General features: G+C 30.7%; 3 protein-coding genes across 14 annotated transcripts in view; all 3 read left to right on the forward strand.

The window, feature by feature from the left end:
* Positions 1-19,574, forward strand: LOC126845542 (nose resistant to fluoxetine protein 6-like). Of its 2 annotated transcripts, XM_050584218.1 has the most exons (14): positions 1-143; positions 857-1,074; positions 1,287-1,378; positions 1,541-1,725; positions 1,810-1,973; positions 2,041-2,209; positions 2,664-2,857; positions 3,366-3,507; positions 4,864-5,053; positions 5,226-5,368; positions 5,706-5,815; positions 6,578-6,760; positions 12,404-12,560; positions 19,453-19,574. In XM_050584218.1, exons 1-12 carry the CDS (start codon positions 42-44, stop codon positions 6,660-6,662), a joined length of 1,794 nt encoding a protein of 597 aa, XP_050440175.1. In that variant the 5' UTR covers positions 1-41; the 3' UTR covers positions 6,663-6,760; positions 12,404-12,560; positions 19,453-19,574. The 2 variants fall into 2 exon arrangements, with proteins under 2 accessions (XP_050440175.1, XP_050440176.1); XM_050584219.1 differs by lacking the exons at positions 5,706-5,815; positions 12,404-12,560; positions 19,453-19,574 and having other exon boundaries at positions 6,578-6,648.
* LOC126845540 (O-acyltransferase like protein-like) overlaps positions 9,218-19,899 on the forward strand; it is a 37,772-nt gene continuing 27,090 nt past the window's right edge. For 4 of the 11 annotated variants that reach the window (XM_050584204.1, XM_050584205.1, XM_050584211.1 and 1 more), the window contains exon 1: positions 14,897-15,221. In XM_050584204.1, coding sequence (XP_050440161.1) covers positions 14,912-15,221 — 310 coding nt within the window. In that variant the 5' untranslated portion in view covers positions 14,897-14,911. Of the gene's footprint in view, positions 9,416-9,861; positions 10,080-14,890; positions 15,222-19,899 lie in introns of those variants that run through there. The other 7 variants (XM_050584213.1, XM_050584212.1, XM_050584208.1 and 4 more) reach the window with 5 other exon arrangements.
* Positions 12,664-13,769, forward strand: LOC126845543 (uncharacterized). The gene is made up of 4 exons (XM_050584220.1): positions 12,664-12,818; positions 13,116-13,258; positions 13,467-13,576; positions 13,664-13,769. Exons 1-4 carry the CDS (start codon positions 12,782-12,784, stop codon positions 13,692-13,694), a joined length of 321 nt encoding a protein of 106 aa, XP_050440177.1. The 5' UTR covers positions 12,664-12,781; the 3' UTR covers positions 13,695-13,769.

A 19,899-nucleotide genomic window follows, 5' to 3' on the forward strand; every position in this document is an offset into this window, starting at 1 on the left:
AGTGCGTTAGTGTGCACCAGCCAGTCCAAGGAAAATATTGTATGTCGACCATCGAACTTCAAACTTCAACAAACGAAAATTTCACCCAGTACAGTAAAGATGAGTACTCGAGTTTCGACAACGCTTGGCAAGAGATACTCGGGGTAATTATTTGAATAGCATATTCTTGTTCTAACAGTTATATATTTTGATACCTTAAAGATTTAGTATGTCCAGTTTTGATAACTTAACTCTGAAAGTGCCCCGAAAGACACCTTCGCCATGGTAGGAGTCCTGCTAGTATCCTCGTGGCATTTGTCATTCCTGCATAGATTAATTCTTGGACAGATCATTTGGATTCAACATGCAACTGGAGCTTTGACGTCCAAAACAGGAGTTGTTGACAACTAGTTATTGCGGTATACACTTGCAGCCGTTGATCTCATAGGTTTAATGGAATTTAGATAGAATTCCAATGTGACAATGATAGCCCCCTCAAGCATATTTCTTTCAGAGCATGAAAGAATATCTTTCTTGTGTATACGCTCTAACTAGATGAGTTCCATGAATTTAAAACGATCGATGAGAACTAAGTAAAACATTACTGCAATCGTTTTGAATGCACGCTAAGTAAACGTCCACATTGTTGAAAATTTTTATAAATATACACAATTAACCCACTGACCTGGTGAATGTCGGCATACATTCGTGACTACGCATTCACTGTAACATGTAAATTTAATTACAAAAAGCACATTTGATCTCGCTTCAAACAAATTCGTTAGAATTCTTACTTATTTAGTTTCAAACTTGTTCCAACCTACAGTTGGTCCTACAATTATTGTTTCGCGAAAAAAATGATTTTCATTGTTACCAGTTTATCGATTACGGCGATCGGTTCAAAAGAAATGTGATAAGGCTTGGCGTATGCGTGCCCGAAGCTTGTACCGCGGCAGACCTTGAAACATCATTGCAAAGGGAAATGGACAGAATACTGCTGCCCCATCAACTAAAAGCACGAATCGAAGTTCATCCAAACTTGTGTAGCACCGACAAAGATTTGCAGCCATTCGAGATTGGATATTACATAACCGGGTAAGCAAATCGAAACAAGTTACAAACAACTTAAGTGATTTTATAAATACACAACAAAATCACTAAGACTGAAGTCATGTAGTGTAGATATCAGAGGCTATGCACACTCTTGATTAGCTATTAATTAATTTTTAACATCGACATCAACTTCGTAGTGTTGCACTGTTATTTTATACAAGAAAATCATGAAGTTTGTTTGGATTTACATTTAGTGGTTTGATCGGATTGCTGTTATTGGCTGTATCTTTATCGACAACCTATCATTTAATAGTTCTGGTTCGCGATACGCAAGATAATAAAACATGTAAGTACATGTTTATAGCCACAATTAGATTATTTGAAATAAGACGTGTAATTTTAAACGCAAGAAACACAGGCAAATTACAATTTTGTTAATAGAATTTACAGCAACTGTTCTTATTTTTAATTAAGTCTATTAATTATTGTTTGTACACATTTTTCGTAGGTCTGGAAGTAATCACTATATTTTCTGCCATCAGAAACGGAAGAGACCTGATTAAATATAATAGGAATAATGATTTAAACATCTATAACGGTCTGAAAGTGACAATTTTAATGGTAGTGTTATTTACACACAAATATACATACTTTGTAATTAATCCGATTTTGTATCCGAAACTTGTAGAAGAGGTAAGTTTACGCTATCATATTATCTATATGTTTTATAAATACACAAACAATTACTGTAACTTGCCCGTTAAATATGAATTAAAGGTTTACACTGTCGGTCCACACTTTCCATTGACCATTGCGAACATTGTTGACCCTTTTTTCTTCATAACCGGTTACTTAGTTTACATCATGATGATTCCGCAGTTCACCAAACCTGGTTGCCAGTGGTTTCATATACCATTTGTGATTGTATACAAATATTTAAGGTAACCGTCGGCCTCGTGTTAATAATACGTTTACTGTTCATATCCACGACCTGCGTTTCGTTTCCAGAACCCTCCCTATTTACATCATATTGATGCTCCTCACGACTTTTGTCATTCCTCATTTGGGAGATGGTCCATTTTGGGCGAATAAGATGTGGCTCGAAGCGGACAAATGTAAAACGCATTGGTGGACTAATTTACTGGCCGTTAGTAATTTCATTCAAGTGGAAAAACAAGTAAGTATTGCGTGTGTGAAGTTTTACCTGTATTCAAAAACAAGGCCCTGGAAATTTGCATAGCTGAGTATGGCAAAACAGCGTTGTAGACTATTCCGAGAAAGAACAGATACCTAAGAATGTGTGTAACAATCGTAGAGAATACTTACGAAGAAGTGCAAGCGAATGGTCAGAGAACTGGGTGGCGAAACAGAAGAAATTCCATCTGGAGTTTGTCAAGAGTCAGACCATACTGTTATTTTCCTTTTTAAAAATGACTTAATAAAGTGCTGTAGTTTCAAGAGATAAGCCAGTAGAAGTATTGGGATTAACTAAGTGTGAAAAAGGGAAGTATTAAATAATTGGAAAAATTACTTGTACCTTAAAAAATAGAGTACTGAGATTTTGGGTTTAGTAATGATTTGTACAACTTAAATTTCTACTAGTTTCTTATTGTTATGCTATTTATTTTCAGTGTCTTGTAGCAGGTTGGTACATATCGTGTGTTATACAGTTACTTGCCATTGGAACCATCATAATATACATATATGTAAAAAAGCCTAAAATCGGAGTTTATATAATGGTCTTAATGTTGATTATGTCGTTGACCATCCGATTTGCTGTAACATACCACACGAAATCGTACGGAATCATCAAGTTTATGATATCGTTAGTATTTGTATTATTTTATATTTAGCTTTTAGTAAAAACAAAATAATCATTAAACGTTTACATAAGCTGTTTGCTGGCTCGGCAATTACAATAACACCATAAGGTTTCAAGTTTAAACCAATTCCATGTATATTTAAATACAATAACAAAATAATAATTGTAATTCATCATTAAAATATGATGAAGGATATGATTGGAACAAAATAGGTTTTAAGGATGTCGGAAGGATTGTGATTGTAATACACGTAATGGAGAGGGTGTTGAGATGATTATTCATTTATTGGAAGAGAGAGAGAGAGTAGAAAAATGAAAAGGAAAATGCGGGAAATCATACATAGTAGGTTCATCATATAAAGTGCAGCGTGGTGGAGAATTGAAAGAAATGAGAAAAAAGGCAATTACGACCAAATCGTAGACTAGCAAAAGAAATATATCAATTATTATTGTCTTGTGATTCGATGGAAATTATTGATTTGATTTTATGTTTGAATTATTTATTTTATAGATCAACGGAAAATCCTCTTAGCTCATATGAGTACTCAAATCTATACACGCAAATCTACATGCGAGGTATACCATTTTATGCTGGCCTGTTAGCAGGTGTTGCGGCTGACGCTTTGAAACAAAGAGAAATTAAAATATCTACAGTAATGATATCATTAACACAATATAATATTAGATTTCCATTCATCTTCTTATTCGTATCGTCTCGTACAATCTAATCTATCCTAGGGCTAGCCACGTCTGACCATTTGTTTTTCTGGGTTATCAGTTACCTAGTTTTTAAATAATACTCAATTCAAATAAAATACAATTCGACTGAAAAAAAAAATGGATTATTCGAATTAAATACTAATAATGTTATTCTAATTTTAAAAAAAACCTGAAAGTTTGAGTTAGAAAAACTGGAAACTTATAGTAAATTGTTATGGTTAAAAATTAAGCTTATCGAAGCTTTAATGGAGCATTGTATTTACATTATTTACTGCCACTCGAATAGATTGACTGGTCTATCAACGTTTCGGTAGACTTGCACATTCCATCTTAAGATTTGTGGATCGATGTTGCTCGTATTGTGGTTTCCTGTAGACACTGAGCGACCAGCTTCCGCGGTCATTGGTTATTCACACTGTACTGCTTCTCATTTGGTCTCCGGTTTCCATTGGCCCTGTTATTAATAGCTGATGTATCATAAACGCCCGATATATGAGGCGCTCAAAAGCCAAACCGATTAACTCCACTTTTTTTTTTTTTTTAATTGCGAATAATAGCATGGTTGGATTAGAAAAGTGTATAATTTTCAGTGGCCAAGATAAATAACTCCATAGTTGAATTTTTTACCACTAGATTGCGCTAAGAAAATTGGCAATTGTACTTACGTACATTATTTCAAATAACTTAACTGCCTGTCCTGAAAAATTTCATTTTAATCGGTTTGCCATCTAAGCGCCTCATAATATGTAGACTTGGTAATCATCATTCGGACTACGGAAAAATTCTTCCAATTTCTTCACTGTTGAGAATACTGTCCTTACACTGTATTTTCTTGCTAACCCTTGTTGCTTGTATTTTTTTTCTGTTTTTCACAAGGCCCTGTGTTCACTGTATTCATGGCAAACCCTAGCTGCTGTTTTTCCTATTCTATAAGTTTTTCCAGCAAGTAAGGCTGCAAATTTTAAAAAAGCCATTAAAGATGGAGATTTTCTGAGTGCGACGGGGAATGCGGTATATAAACTTCGCTCAGTCTACAGGAAGCTACGGTGCAAGCAACATCGAATCTATTCAAGTGGGAGTAACCAGAGGATGTGTAATTGACGTAGAATGTTTTTGGGATTTGTTAATAACATCGAAAAAACTACTTTAACGAGAAAATAAATGTTTCATAATTTATATACCGCGACATTCTTATCAGCCACGTCTTGTTGAATTCCTCTATAATTTTTCCCTACTAACTGCCCAAAACCCTTTTCCGTTTATAATGTTGATTGAATATTATTTTTCAGACAACCACTTATGTCAGCACCGCGGTGATCATTGTTATTTGTATGTACGTTCAAATGTACGGCATGACGTTTTACGAGAGGCGCAGGCAATACGACGCGATCGAGTCGGCCATTTATGGAACTCTAAGCAATTGCACCTGGACCGTGATTTTCTTTTGGATCGCTATCTGCCATACCATTTCTAGTTATGGTAAGCCAAGCCAATTGTAAATGATCAACGACGTAGGTGTCGACGGATTATTTTTTTTATTTTTATCAATTTCTTTCTATAACGTTACAGTAGTGTAATTTACTTAGCCCCCTATTGATATTTGTACAATATCTGCCAATTACAATTTATTAATTGTATCGCTTGTTTGAAGGACCGATAGAAAAACTGTTCAACAATCGATTCGCCGTACCGTTGGGCCGACTCTCTTACTCAGTTTACTTGGTCAACATCACTGTAATGATGATGATTGAAAACTCCAAACGGACAAGCGCAACCCCGACAATGGGGATGTTGGTGAGTGGTTGTGGTTGTCATTATTGTATTTTAATACTATAGAACCAATAGCTGATTTTTCAAAGTTGGGTTAGTAATTGAACTGTAATTAAACAATACGAAAGAGTATAATACAAAAAACAAAACAACCGTGAAAACTATAATTCGTTTATAATATTGATTATCCGCAAACGTGAATCGTGTAAGTATAATATTAAATTAAAAAAAAAATTGTTTTTTATTAATTTAATTCTCTCAATTAAGCTTGGAAAAAATCAGTGCAAAAATAATATTCTTGTAGACAAACTGTTTACAGTGTGTGAATAATAATTGTTTTTGCTCTGTTGTTATATTTTAGCAAAATGAATGGATTATCGGGGTGTCTAAGACATACTTAGCAGCCGTAGCATTGTATTTAATTGTTGAAGCACCAATTGGATTACTGATAAAAAAAATTATCGTGGGAAGGTGAACTAACGATTATTATTTATACGAATTACCACGCGTTCACATCCGGTCATACGACTTAGCATTAATTGTTGAATAATATGATTTTGATTTTAAATAAAATATAATATAAGGGGTTCAACGGAAACTAAATTAATAGATATTTATCGCGGGTTATCCTATAAAAATAGTGTGGATAATATTGCCTATATTATCATTTCAAAAACGACCAGACCTATATTAATACAGGGTGATCATTTTATCGCGAACAGCTTAACATCTCATTGGGTTCAATAAGAAATAACATTTTTTTTTATTTTCATAATATTTTTATAAAATGTAATCTCAATTTTTCACAAATTTGCATATTCCCACCCAACTCTAAAATTAATTATTCTTATGTCATGTTTTGATACTCGAATAGTATCAATACATACATTTCGTTAATTTTTGAAATTGACAAAAAATGTACTACAAATTTTAACTGGTCCATAACCAGTTTTGGATGACTATTTTTGAAGTTATTGAAGTTTCAAGTTTAGCGCAGGAGGAAAGCAAGGAGTGTAGTATTATTTTTATCTGCGCGCACTTTCCCTCCCGTCTTAACATTTAAACTCTTCTGACTAATAAAAAAAAAAAAAAAATGTTTCTTAAAACGCATGAAATATTGAGTGATTCACGATAAAATGAACACCCTGTATGCATTTTAATATTATAAATTATTGAAAAATACCATATGCAACGGAATATTAGTAACGTGATTGTGGTTTTGATTGATTTCAGCAAGTTTAGTAATCAATTAGATGTCGACAAAACAATTCGGACAAATGCAAAATCAGTTGGACAAAGTGATACGACAAAATTGTAACTGTGTACATTTTCTTATTTAGCTCTCTTCGCCTGCGATATTTCTTTGTGTTTCCATTTCAATTTATGAAAAATGCGAGTCATCAATATGTGTACAAGGTATTTTTTAATATTACAGGTATTTTTTAACAATTGAAAAAAAAAAAACTTTAAATTATTTTCTATTTTTTTTCTCAAATTTCTTATATTGATATTCTAAACTTTTATAGTGTACTACAAACAGTGTATAGCCTTTTGTAATGTACTATTAATAGTTAATTTTAAAAAAATGTTACATTTTGTATCATTAAATATTGTTTGTAAATATATTGTTTTTGTTAAAAATATTTCACCCCAAAAATATTGTGAAAAGAAACCTTGTCTATGTTGCTCATATTTTAGATGGTCAAAGGCTGTAAAAACTATCGTGGTTCATTGTTAAGATCTAAAAATATGTCTTGTTACAATAAACGGATTTGAAATTTAATTGTGTTATTAAAATTCGATTATATATAATGTTTAAAGCGGTACTTTAGAAATAGTAATTTTTATATTAAGCAATTTTCTTGATATCAGAATTGAGTAAGTGAGATAAATATAGGGTACAAAAAAAAACATATAAACATTTTTTTTTTTTCATGGTTGTTATCAAAACGTAATTATTAATTTAATAGACGGACGATGAACCCTGATCTTATCCACCCTAATATTAAAAATTTAATTTTTAAGCACCTGTGACCCACCTGTTCCCAATACGCCTCAACAACACTGGAGTGTTTTCTTTTCTTTTAATGATATTAAATGAAGTGAAATCAATTTCATCTAAATCCATAATATTGTATTTTGACAGTTATACTAAGGAATAAATTGAATAGTTGTGCGTAAATTGTGTACATTTCCAATAGATATGAATCAGAATATTTGTACCATTACTAGTTGTGTTAAAATAATTTCTCCACTTCACCAAACTTCACTAAATTTCCAACTAACTTACAAGTAAATATTACATGGTAATTTATATACATATATATATATAGTCGATCACCCATGGAATGGCCCAGCAAGGTGGTTTATTACTCGTAATTAAATATCATGAAAAAAAAAATTGGAAAAGAATACATATAAAAAACAAGTAAAAAAAATAGTGATGCAATAATTACATAAATGTTTAATGCATGACTTAAATTCTTAGTAGGTACTATATAAGTAGTTGTAGACTTATAATTGCAAAGCTCAGTGTAGTTAACAAAAATATTCAAAATGTTCCGAGCATGGCCGTTGTGGCCGTTTTTTTTGCCGGTTGTAGTATTTTCCAGTGAAATCGCTTTGATGGTCTAATGTTTCTACCGATACAAAAAACCCAGTTTTACAGAATACGATTAATTCAGAATTGGTCGACAGAAATGCCACGAGACTCGAGCCGGTTTATCCTGAGAGTTGGTTAGCCGATCTTTTCTATCAGTCCTTGGTTGGGTTTTCCGTCACAGATGTTGGAAGTTCCGCTTGTCGACTGCAATCAAAATTGTACTTAAGCCATTTAAAAAATAACTCCTACTGGGCTGTAAAAAGTAAGCGATGATAATTGACCAAATAACTCTCTCTGAGTCTATGTTATGGTTAAAATCTAAACACAAAATATAATATTTTACATTGATATACAATGTCCTTTGTAGTTCTAGGCATTTTGATATTACAATCTTTTTCGCGTAAAAGTTCGGTGAATATACTTTCTCCGGTTTATCTTGGCTACTAAGCACTAATTCTAACTAAATCCATTTGTCTTCATCGACGACAAAATTCCCAAACTCTCACTACCACAAATAACTGCTATCAATCACCAACATGAATTTAATTTCAATCAATACGATTGGAATTAAAATTAAAACAATTCTTTTAAATTTAATTTTAATCCAAATAACACTCTTTGGCGACACAATCTTCATATAATCAAATAGAATATTTTAAAAATATAGCTAAACTTCTCATAATAATGATGATTATTCAATAGGTATACATGTAAAATTAATTTAAAATGACAAAAATATTTTAATTATAGTGTTAAAATAAAATAAATTCAGGTTGATTGTCTGCATTTCTTGTCAAGCTGCAGTTTGTAATTAACTTTAATAGAAGTTTCAGCGCGTCGTTATTTTAGTATAAGATTTGAAGAGGTTTTTAATTTATTTTGAAGGGGATAGGATGAATTTTGAGCTCATAAAGTCGTTTTCGGCTAATAATTATGATCTATAGATTTGGTACATGAAAAAATCGGTTCGCCAATTTAGGGGTTATAGAGGAAGGTAGAGTTATTAAATATTCTATTAAATAGAATATCAATGAACAATACAATTTTAATATTCGAATCGCCTTAGAAATTATTATTTATAACTAGGAAATATACCCAAAGCATTGTCACTAAAACAAAAATTAGAATTTTTTAAACACAAGACATGCAATTAATTTTATATTTTTCATTAGAATACATTTAAATATTATGTGTTGTATAGTAATACATTTAAAATAATATTAACACGTTAATAGGCAACGTTGAATTTTCTAGTGTCCGACTCATGGCCTAGATACCTAAACGGATTATTAATAGGCAATACACATCACATGGGCGTTTATGACGAGTGTATCAGTGTGCACCACCCTATTCAAGGAAAATATTGTATGTCAACAATAAAACTTCAGACTTCAACAAACGAAAACTTCATCCAATTCAGTAAAGATGAGTACGCAAGTTTTGATAACGCATGGCAAGAAATACTTGGGGTAAATATAATTCATTTTTTTTTTATTTGTGCGTAAATTTAACAAATAATTTAATAAGCAAATACCATTGGTTAATAACTAAAAAATACAAGAATCACCATTTATGATATTAGGCATGTCGATAATAGTTTGGTTGTGTACGACACTAAGAAAAGGACAAACTTTTTTAATAAAAACTGTTAGTGAGGTGAAAGAACGGGACAAATTTAAAAAAGATACGGCAGATATCCAAGAGTGATTTTATTAATTGACCATAATATATTTACTGTTCATACTTTTCTTTCAACACCCATCAGGTTTCTCTTCATGTTTTCATCTCCTTTCTTTTTGTTAGTGACCTAGTATCGTTTACGTTAGCCAGAAACACAATCGCTTATACTTTAAATACTACTGAATACATTTTCTTCTAAATTGTCTTAATACATTTTCCTTATTTTAATTTACAGTTTATCGATTATGGTGACCGGTATAAAAGAAATGTTATCAATCTCGGCGTCTGTATACCAGAATCGTGTACATCCGCAGATCTTGAATTGTCATTACAAAGAGAACTCGATCGTATATTCCTGTCTCATCAACTAAAAGCGCAAGTCAAAGTTAAACCGGATTTATGTAACACCAACAAGCATTTTTCCCCTTACGATACAGGATATTATGTAACTTGGTAAGCATGTTATAAAAGCAAAGAAGATGCTCCCATCAGAATTTTAAGCAAATTAAAAATATATCTAAATATCCTTACAATACGTAAGGATACGTAAAATATGTTGAGGTACTATTTTTGGGAATTGGCTCAAAAAGCTATTTAATATTTTACTTATAATCTTAAACAAGAACTTTGTGAATAATTATGCTAATATTTAAAAAATGTTTTCTACGTATGATAAATTTATTTTTAACAGTTTTTAATTCGTAAATATATTAAATGCTCGGTAAATTTTTCGTTTAGTGGTTTTTTTGGATTGCTGTTTTTGATCGTATCATTTTCTACAACTTACCACTTAGTAGCTCTACGCAATGGACATGAAAACCAACCGTGTAAGTACAAAAATTGAAAGTAAATGCTAGGTTTTTGTACTAAAAAAAGTTTTTCAGCTGAGTCGGCAACCACGAAAGAGCATTTTCATTTTTCTTTGAAGTACTAAATAAATTTAGAGTAGTGGTAGAATTATAGATAATGAAATAGTATATTAAGAAGCAGTAACAAGCTAGTATATTAAAACATCAAGTTTCTGGCTAATATTGTGCTAAATATAACATTATGTTTTATTTTTAATTCCAACAAAAACCCTAAGACATAATCTTATAATTTTTTTACAAAAAGAAAAATGTATGCCTCTTTTCTTTTTATATTTGCCAGGAAATCGATTAAAAATAATTGTTTAGTCCATGTTTTATTCCAGCCCAAAATGCGGAGATATTAAATATATTTTCGGTAATAAGAAATGGAAAAGAGCTTGTTAAACATGGTAAGAACAATGAGCTCAATATTTTTAATGGTTTGGCGTCAATCACAATGTTGTTGCTCGTAGTGGCACATGGACTTTTAGTTGGTATCAATCATCCGCGGTTGTACCCGAAACCAGTTGAAGAGGTAAAACGTGTTTTTTCTTTTATTATCGTTTATCACATACAACATCCCATAAATATGTAAAATAAATTTTATTTACTTCATAATTGCAAAATCAATAAAATCCAATATATCTAATCCCATCCTTTTCACCAACTAGTGATAAAAACATACTAATGGTGTATCACTTTTCGTTTATCATAGATTGTTCAAAATACCCACAACAATATCTTACTAACTTTGAATAATGGAATTGACCCTTTTATATTTATGTCTGGTTATTTATTATATATGACAAATATTACCAAGTTCGGAAAACCCGGAAGTCATTGGTTTTATATTCCAAAGATTATTATCTACAAATATCTCAAGTAATCGTTTTTATCGTGATTTACAATTGGCATTACCATTTCATAATCATTATTTCAGATCTCTTCCGGTTCACGTCACAATGTTACTTCTTACAATATTTATTGTCCCTCATATGGGAGGTGGACCTTTTTGGGCAAACCAAATGGGCGTGGAAGCAAACAAATGTAAACAATATTGGTGGACTAATCTATTAGTTATAAATAATTTTGTCGATGGAGAAAAACAAGTGAGTATCAAAATCTAAATTTTACTGAAATAAAAGAGAATAATTGTATAACCATTATAGTAACTTATGTTTAGTGTCTCTACGCCGGTTATTTCATTTCGTTACAACTACAGTTAATGGTTATTGGAATTATGGTCGTTTACATTTATGGAAAAAACCGCAAAATCGGCAATGTTATAATAGCCTTGCTGATTACCGTATCATTAATCATTCCGTTTGCTATAACTTACTACTCGAAATCAGAAGGAATTACCAAATTTAATATATCGTTAGTATTATCTAATATTTCTTCTTATATGAAAAAACAATGTCTTTGTTGTTTGATGGAAGTATCTTGTAGGCTGCGTTTATGAATTGAATCCAGTAGTTTCATATTCTGTTGGAAGCCCATAGCTCTTAAGCAAGTGAACATTTAACTGATTTATGTACAAGCGTTGATTTTAAGGAGAGCTTTAAGGTACAGATTTCAGTGACAATTAGGGTCAGGCCAGTTGTGGGTTATAACCAAATATAAAATTATCTCCTTTGCTGTGCCTAAAAATGAAAAAAAATGTCATGGTAATAGTTCATTTGGTACCCTCCGAAAACTTTAAAAATATTATTCAAATGCTTATCCTTTATAGGACCAAAAAAAACCCGTTTACATAAATACCAAAAACATTGTTTTGAACGATTTTAATTTTACCTCTAAATCATGTTCTTTGGATTTTATCAGTATTGAATTGAAATTACATCTGTATTTGGCAAAGGGTGTGTTCTTGCGAGCAAGACGACGTTGACGTTATTAAAATGTTTTGTAGTACATTTTTACCTTTTATAGATTTACGTTAAATTGGTTTCAATCGACTAGTCCAGACTCATATCATTTCACGTACCTATACAGCCGATTCTATGTACGGGGTTTACCATTCTATATTGGACTGTTAGCTGGTGATATAGTTGACGTTTTAAAAAGAAAACAAGTCAAAATGTCTAAGGTATTTACCTTAGATTGCATAACACTACAGATTACAATTGTTATCATTAAAAAAGAAATATTTTTCAGACAACTACACTAATAACTACTCTGGTAGCCTTTGGTCTTTACATATATGTCCAGTTGTACAGTAATGTATTCTTTAAAAGACATAGGGATTACAATGCAATCGAGTCATCTATTTATTCAGTCATTAACCATTTAAATACGCCCTTAGCTTACATGTGGGTCGCTATCTGTCACACTACTTCTAGTTATGGTACGTAATGTGGAAGCAATCTTATTTTCATAATAGTTTTAAAGTATAAACTTATTTTTCCAAGCATATTGAACCACTGAAATTTTTCCTTTTCAAAAGTGTTCCATTTCTCCATCATCTCTGTTATGCAATGTCCAACACTTACTTCTATACCAACTATTGTTGTCATTTGTACACATTTTCCAGTTAAAGAATGTTTTTGAAAAATGGCCAACGTCAATCAAGTCTAGGATCTAGATAATTTGATAATAACATAATAACAATGTAACTTATATTAATGTTATCAATTATTTCCAGGCTTTCTAGAAAAATTACTGAACAATCGAATAACTGGTTTATTACACAAACTCTCATATTCATTATACCAGGTCAATATTACCGTAATACTAATGATCGATTTCTCTTTAAGGGCATCCGGAGTTCGGTCATTCCCAATAATCGTAAGTTATCAGTTATAATGATTTTCTTCACCTATCTAAACTGGACACTTCCTAACTGGGTATTAAACAAAGTTCTCTTCAAATCCTTTTTCTGAATGAAATGTACGTGTACGGAATCAAGCTGCGATTTATTATTTTAATAAAAAATATGTGTTAACTAGTGCTCGTATTTTGGTACACCTTTGATTTATATATTTTGAATTTTTAGGTAATGACGTTAATTTATATAATATTAACGGTATATATAGCGGCTGTAATATTGTATTTTCTTGTTGACGCGCCGTTTGGTTTATTGACAAGCAGAGTTATTTTGGGAAGGTACGCTATAATCCATCTTACGACTATAAGCAAACCATGTTTTATTAAAATATTATATCAATTTAATTCCTTTTTTTTTTTTTGTAGAAAAACTAGCAGAAAATCTAAAGACGACTGACACCAAAAGAATTTTAAAAAAAAGTTAATCAAAATTACATAAGAATAATTGTGAAAAATTTTAACGTTTAACCCAATCAATTTTGGAAATTCATTAATGATATAAGCAAAAATAATTTCTTACTTTTTAGTCTGCATCTATGTATTGAAGAGTTTAATACACCTAATGATATTATTAATGTTTCTGTAGCTATCTTTCTAGTGTGTATGAAAAGTACGATTGTGTTAATACACAACATGATCTGCCTTAAGGTCTTTTTTCTCCTTTACATCTTTTTTTTTCTCTCCTTTATTGTACTTGTTTAATTTATCACTCTCCACTGGTATTTTCTTTGATGCATAGTAAACTAGTTTTATTCAACGGGTTTCTAAGTCTTCCTCTGATCTATCCTATATCACTAATTACCGGCCAATATCGCTGCTCTCCCTTATACCTAAAGTATTTGAATCGATAGTTGCAAATAATTTTTCATTTGATTTAAATAATACAGTTGTATATGATCAACATAGTTTTAGACGAAATAAGAGTATTTTAACTAATTAACTTAATTTCAAAATGTTGTATCTGACGACCTTTTAAATAAATCAAATGTCGACGTTATTTATTATACTAATTTCACTAAGGCATTTGATAAAGTTAATCATAAAATCTTATTTACAAAATTAAAACAGATTGGTATTTGTGGCTATTTTTTATCATGCTTATACATTTCATTGAAAATTGTCAACAAATTGTAGCTTATAAAGAACATTGGTCTACTAGGTCAAATAAAATCTTAGGCTAAAAATTACGCACAAACACGAGTAAATGAATAATAAAACATTATAATTTATTGTATAAAATTATATCTGGGAAAATTACACAAATGGGAATTTATTTATTTAAAAAAAGACGTGTGAACTCGAGTAAATTAAAATAAGTAGTGTGATATACATAAATATGCCAAGGGCATGACTGTAAGGTCATACAATATAGTCATACAATGATGTATCGTACATTTCAATTCTATAGTCATATAACTATAATTTTTTTTTCATTTATACCATAAAAAAAATCATTGTAAAAAGAATACCTATAAAAAGTACGTATAAAAAAAAGTAAAAAAAATAGTAGTGCAATATTTACATACATGGTTAATGTCTTAATGTAGTCTTACCTTATAGATAGTTGAAGGTATTAATTTACAAAACTCAGTGAAGTTGGCACAGATACTCAAAATGATTCCAGCGCGGGCGTTGTTGACGTTTATTTTGCCGGTTGTTGTATTTTCCAATGAAATCGCTTTTGATGGTTTAAATGTTTCTACCGATACAAAAAACCCAGTTTTACGAAATACTATTAATTCAGAATTGGTCGACAGAAGTGCCACGAGACTCGAGCCGGTTTATCCTAATATTTGGTTAGCCGATCTCTTTTATCAATCATTGGTTGGGTTTTCCGTCACAGATGTTGGAAGTTCCGCATGTCGACTGCAATCAAAATTGTACTTAAGCCATTTAAAAAATAACTCCTACTGGGCAGTAAAAAGTAAGCCATAGTCATTGACCAAGTAACTATAAGTCTATATTACAGTTTAAATCTAGTCGATTTCTTTAATAATAAACTAGTCAGGAGAAGCAAAAAAAAAAATAACATGTGTTATTTGCCAATTAAATCATTGTCCTAAACAACAGAATTAAAAACAACAAAGTCCTATGCATTTTTCTACTACCATCTCTTTCGCCTATAGCCATATTTTTTTTATTTTTTTTTTTTTTATTAAAATCATCATAACTTACAAAATTTCAGTATATAAAAACTGTTTATCTATCTGTTTTAAGCTAAAAGCTTGTGTTAGAGATAGAGAGTTATAGAACTTAACTAAAATTTATGTGCATATATAGCAAATTAACAACAAAAAAGAGAAACAAGAAATACATTTATATATATTCTATTGTATAATCCTTAACATAATTTTAACATAAAAATTTCTAACACTGAACTTTATAGTGTCCGACTCATGGCCTAGATACCTGAACGGATTATTAATAGGAAACACACATCACATGGGCGTTTATGACGAGTGCATCAGTGTGCACCAGCCTATTCAAGGAAAATATTGTATGTCAACAATAGAACTTCAGACTTCATCAAACGAAAACTTCACCCAGTACAGTAAAGATGAGTACGCAAGTTTTGATAACGCATGGCAAGAAATACTCGGGGTAAATATAATTCTTTATATTACGTAAATTTAACAAAAAATTTAATAAGCAAATACCACAGGTTAATAACTAAAAAATACAAGAATCACCGTTTATGATATCAGAAATAACGATAATAGTTTATTTATTAATTGACCATAATATATTTGGTGTTAATACTTCCTTTTAGCACCCATCAGTATTCATCTCGTTTCTTTTTGTTAGTGACCAAGTATCATATACGTTAGCCTGAATTACATTCGCTTATACTTTAAATACTACTGAATACTTTTTCTTCTAAAATGTCTTAATACATTTTACTTATTTTAATTAACAGTTTATCGATTATGGTGACCTGTACAAAAGAAATGTTATCAATCTTGGCGTCTGTATACCAGAAGCGTGTACATCCGCAGATCTTGAAATTTCATTACAAAGAGAACTGGATAGTATATTCCTGTCTCATCAACTAAAAGCGCAAGTCAAAGTTAAACCGGATTTATGTAACACTAACAAGCATTTTTTCCCTTACGACACAGGATATTATGTAACATGGTAAGCATGATAGAAAAGCTAAGAAGATTCTCCCATCAGAATTTTAAACAAATTAAAAAAATCTCTAAATATCCTTAAAATACAAATACGTTAAGGTACTTTTTTTGGGGAATTGGCTCAAAAAGTTATTTTAGATTTTACTTTACATCTAAACAGGACATAATTTAAAATCTTTGTCGATTTCACTACTATATCGCCTTGATTTATCTAATCCATACATTTATTTTAAACAGCTTTTTAATATGTAAATGTATTAAATACTCGGTATATTTTTCGTTTAGCGGGTTTTTTGGCTTGCTGATTTTGATTGTATCATTTTCGACGACTTATCATTTAGTAGCCCTACGCAATGGTCGTGAAAACCAACCGTGTAAGTATAAGAATTGAAAATAAATGCTAATTCTTTTGTATAAAATACTATTATTTAAATAATATATATAATAGTATATTTTATTTGGATTAGAAAAAATATGCTACACTAATTCGGTTTACTCAGAATGTAAAACTGGAAAAATGTGTTTGTTACAATGAGTACAACTTAGATAATAAACTATAAGAAACTAATAAAACTGATTTAGGCAAAAGAGTTTATAAAAATTGTTTTGGTTTGTCAATGTTTATTACTATGTTAAAAGAAATTTAAAAAATATTTGGAACAAATTTGACTATTTTAAAGAAAATTATAGTGCGTTGTTATTTTAAGTTGAAAAATATGGTAATTTGTTTGGTAATTATTAAAGGGGAGAGTGACTTTTTTTAATTTTTGGCCAAAAAAGTACTATTTGATCTATAAATATCAAAGTTGGCACAAAAAAAAATTAATTTAGCGGTTTATTAAGATATTATGGGTCCAGACACAAAAATAATGTAAAACACATCAATGTAAAACAATACCTTCTCAGCTTGTAAGTAAAAATAACTACTGTCTCTCAATATCAGTATCGAAATACTCAGTTTAGACAAAATATACTTAAAAGAACTATAACGAACTATTGACTATATAATATAACATAGAACAAACATATGAATCTTTCCTCTTTATATTTGTTAGAGTATCTATTGAATATAATGTTTTTCGTCCATGTTTTATTTCAGCGCAAAATTTGGAAGTACTAAATATGTTTTCGGTAATAAAAAATGGAAATGATCTTATCAAATATAATAAGGACAATGAGCTCAATATCTTTAATGGTTTGGTGTCAATCCAAATGATGTCGATCGTAATAGGACATGGACTTCTAATTGCTATCAATCACCCGCGGTTGTACCCGAAAAAAATTGAAGAGGTACAACTTGTTTTTTCTTTTATTATTATTCATCGCATTCAACATGCTATAAACATATGAAATAGGTTTTATTGACATTTTGAACTCTTTGCTATGGCACACGCACGGAAAACCGACGCCGACACCGGTTATCATAACGAAAAATATCAGCTGATTTATCTGATAAGAGAGATAAGAGGTAGGGGAGGAGATAGGAGGTGAGAAATGAGGGGGGGGGGGTAAGAGATAGTTGCAAAATCATATAATCCAAAAACATACTAATAATATATCACTTTTTTTTCAGTTTTATCAAAATACCCACCACAATTTTTTTTTAAGTTGGCATAATTCAGTTGACCCTTTTATATTTGTGTCTGGCTACTTATTATACATGACAACTATTCATAAGTTCAGAAAATCCGGAGATAATTGGTTTCTGATTCCAAAGATAATTATGTACAAGTATCTAAAGTAAGCAATGCCCTATTTATCGTGATTCATTTTTTACAATTTACAATAACATTAAAATTGTTTAAAAATTATTCCAGATCACTTCCGGTTCACGTCACAATGTTACTTCTTACAATATTTATTGTCCCTCATATGGGAGGTGGACCTTTTTGGGCAAACCAAATGGGCGTGGAAGCAAACAAATGTAAACAATATTGGTGGACTAATCTATTAGTTATAAATAATTTTGTCGATGGAGAAAAACAAGTAAGTATCAAAATCTAAATTTTACTGAAATAAAAGAGAATAATTGTATAACCATTATAGTAACTTATGTTTAGTGTCTCTACGCCGGTTATTTCATTTCGTTACAACTACAGTTAATGGTTATTGGAATTATGGTCGTTTACATTTATGGAAAAAACCGCAAAATCGGCAATGTTATAATAGCCTTGCTGATTACCGTATCATTAATCATTCCGTTTGCTATAACTTACTACTCGAAATCAGAAGGAATTACCAAATTCAATATATCGTTAGTATTATCTAATATTTCTTCTTATATGAAAAAACAATGTCTTTGTTGTTTGATGGAAGTATCTTGTAGGCTGCGTTTATGATTTGAATCCAGTAGTTTCATATTCTGTTGGAAGCCCATAGCTCTTAAGCAAGTGAACATTTAACTGATTTATGTACAAGCGTTGATTTTAAGGAGAGCTTTAAGGTACAGATTTCAGTGACAATTAGGGTCAGGCCAGTTGTGGGTTATAACCAAATATAAAATTATCTCCTTTGCTGTGCCTAAAAATGAAAAAAAATGTCATGGTAATAGTTCATTTGGTACCCTCCGAAAACTTTAAAAATATTATTCAAATGCCTATTCTTTATAGGACCAAAAAAAACCGTTTACATAAATACCAAAAACATAGTTTTGAACGATTTTAATTTTACCTCTAAATCAAGTTCATTGAACTTTATCAATTATGATTTAAGAAATGCATCTGTATTTGTTATAGCACGTATTCTTATCTTTAACGTTTTCTTGTCGCGTTCAATTTATTAAAATGTTTTAATCGATTTCTTTTATAGAAATGTGTTAAAAGTGTTTCAATCGACTAGTTCAGCACCATACCATTTCACGTACCTATACAGCCGATTCTATGTACGGGGTTTACCATTTTATATTGGACTGTTAGCTGGTGATATTGTCGAAGTTTTAAAAAAAAAACAAGTCAAAATGTCTAAGGTAATTGCATAACATTACAGATTACAATTGTTTTTGATTAAAAAAAATGTATTTTTCAGACAACTACTTTTATAACTACTCTAGTAGCCTTTGGTCTTTACATATATGTCCAATTGTACAGTAATGTATTCTTTAAAAGACATAGGGATTACAATGCAATTGAGTCATCTATTTATTCAAGCCTTAACCATCTAAATACGCCCTTACTTTACATGTGGATCGCTATCTGTCACACTACTTCTAGTTATGGTAAGTAATGTCAATGCAATCTTATTTTTACAACAGTTATTAAGTATAAACTTATTTTTGCATGCAGATTCAACCACTAAAATATTCCTTTTAAAAGAGTAATTAATTTTCTCCATCATCACTCTTATGCAATTTACAACATTTACTTCCATAGAAGTTGTTCTTTGTATTGTTGTTCTTTTGTACACATTTTCCAGATAAAGATGTTTTTGTTTTTTAAACGTAAACACTCATTTTCTAATGAGTGTTTACGAAAA

The sequence above is a fragment of the Adelges cooleyi genome, unplaced genomic scaffold (genome assembly GCF_023614345.1).
Source record: "Adelges cooleyi isolate 19-005CV unplaced genomic scaffold, UGA_ACOO_1.1 ACOO_flye_CR_arks_rails_tigmint_CR_PRNA_8, whole genome shotgun sequence".
Taxonomy (NCBI): domain Eukaryota; kingdom Metazoa; phylum Arthropoda; class Insecta; order Hemiptera; family Adelgidae; genus Adelges; species Adelges cooleyi.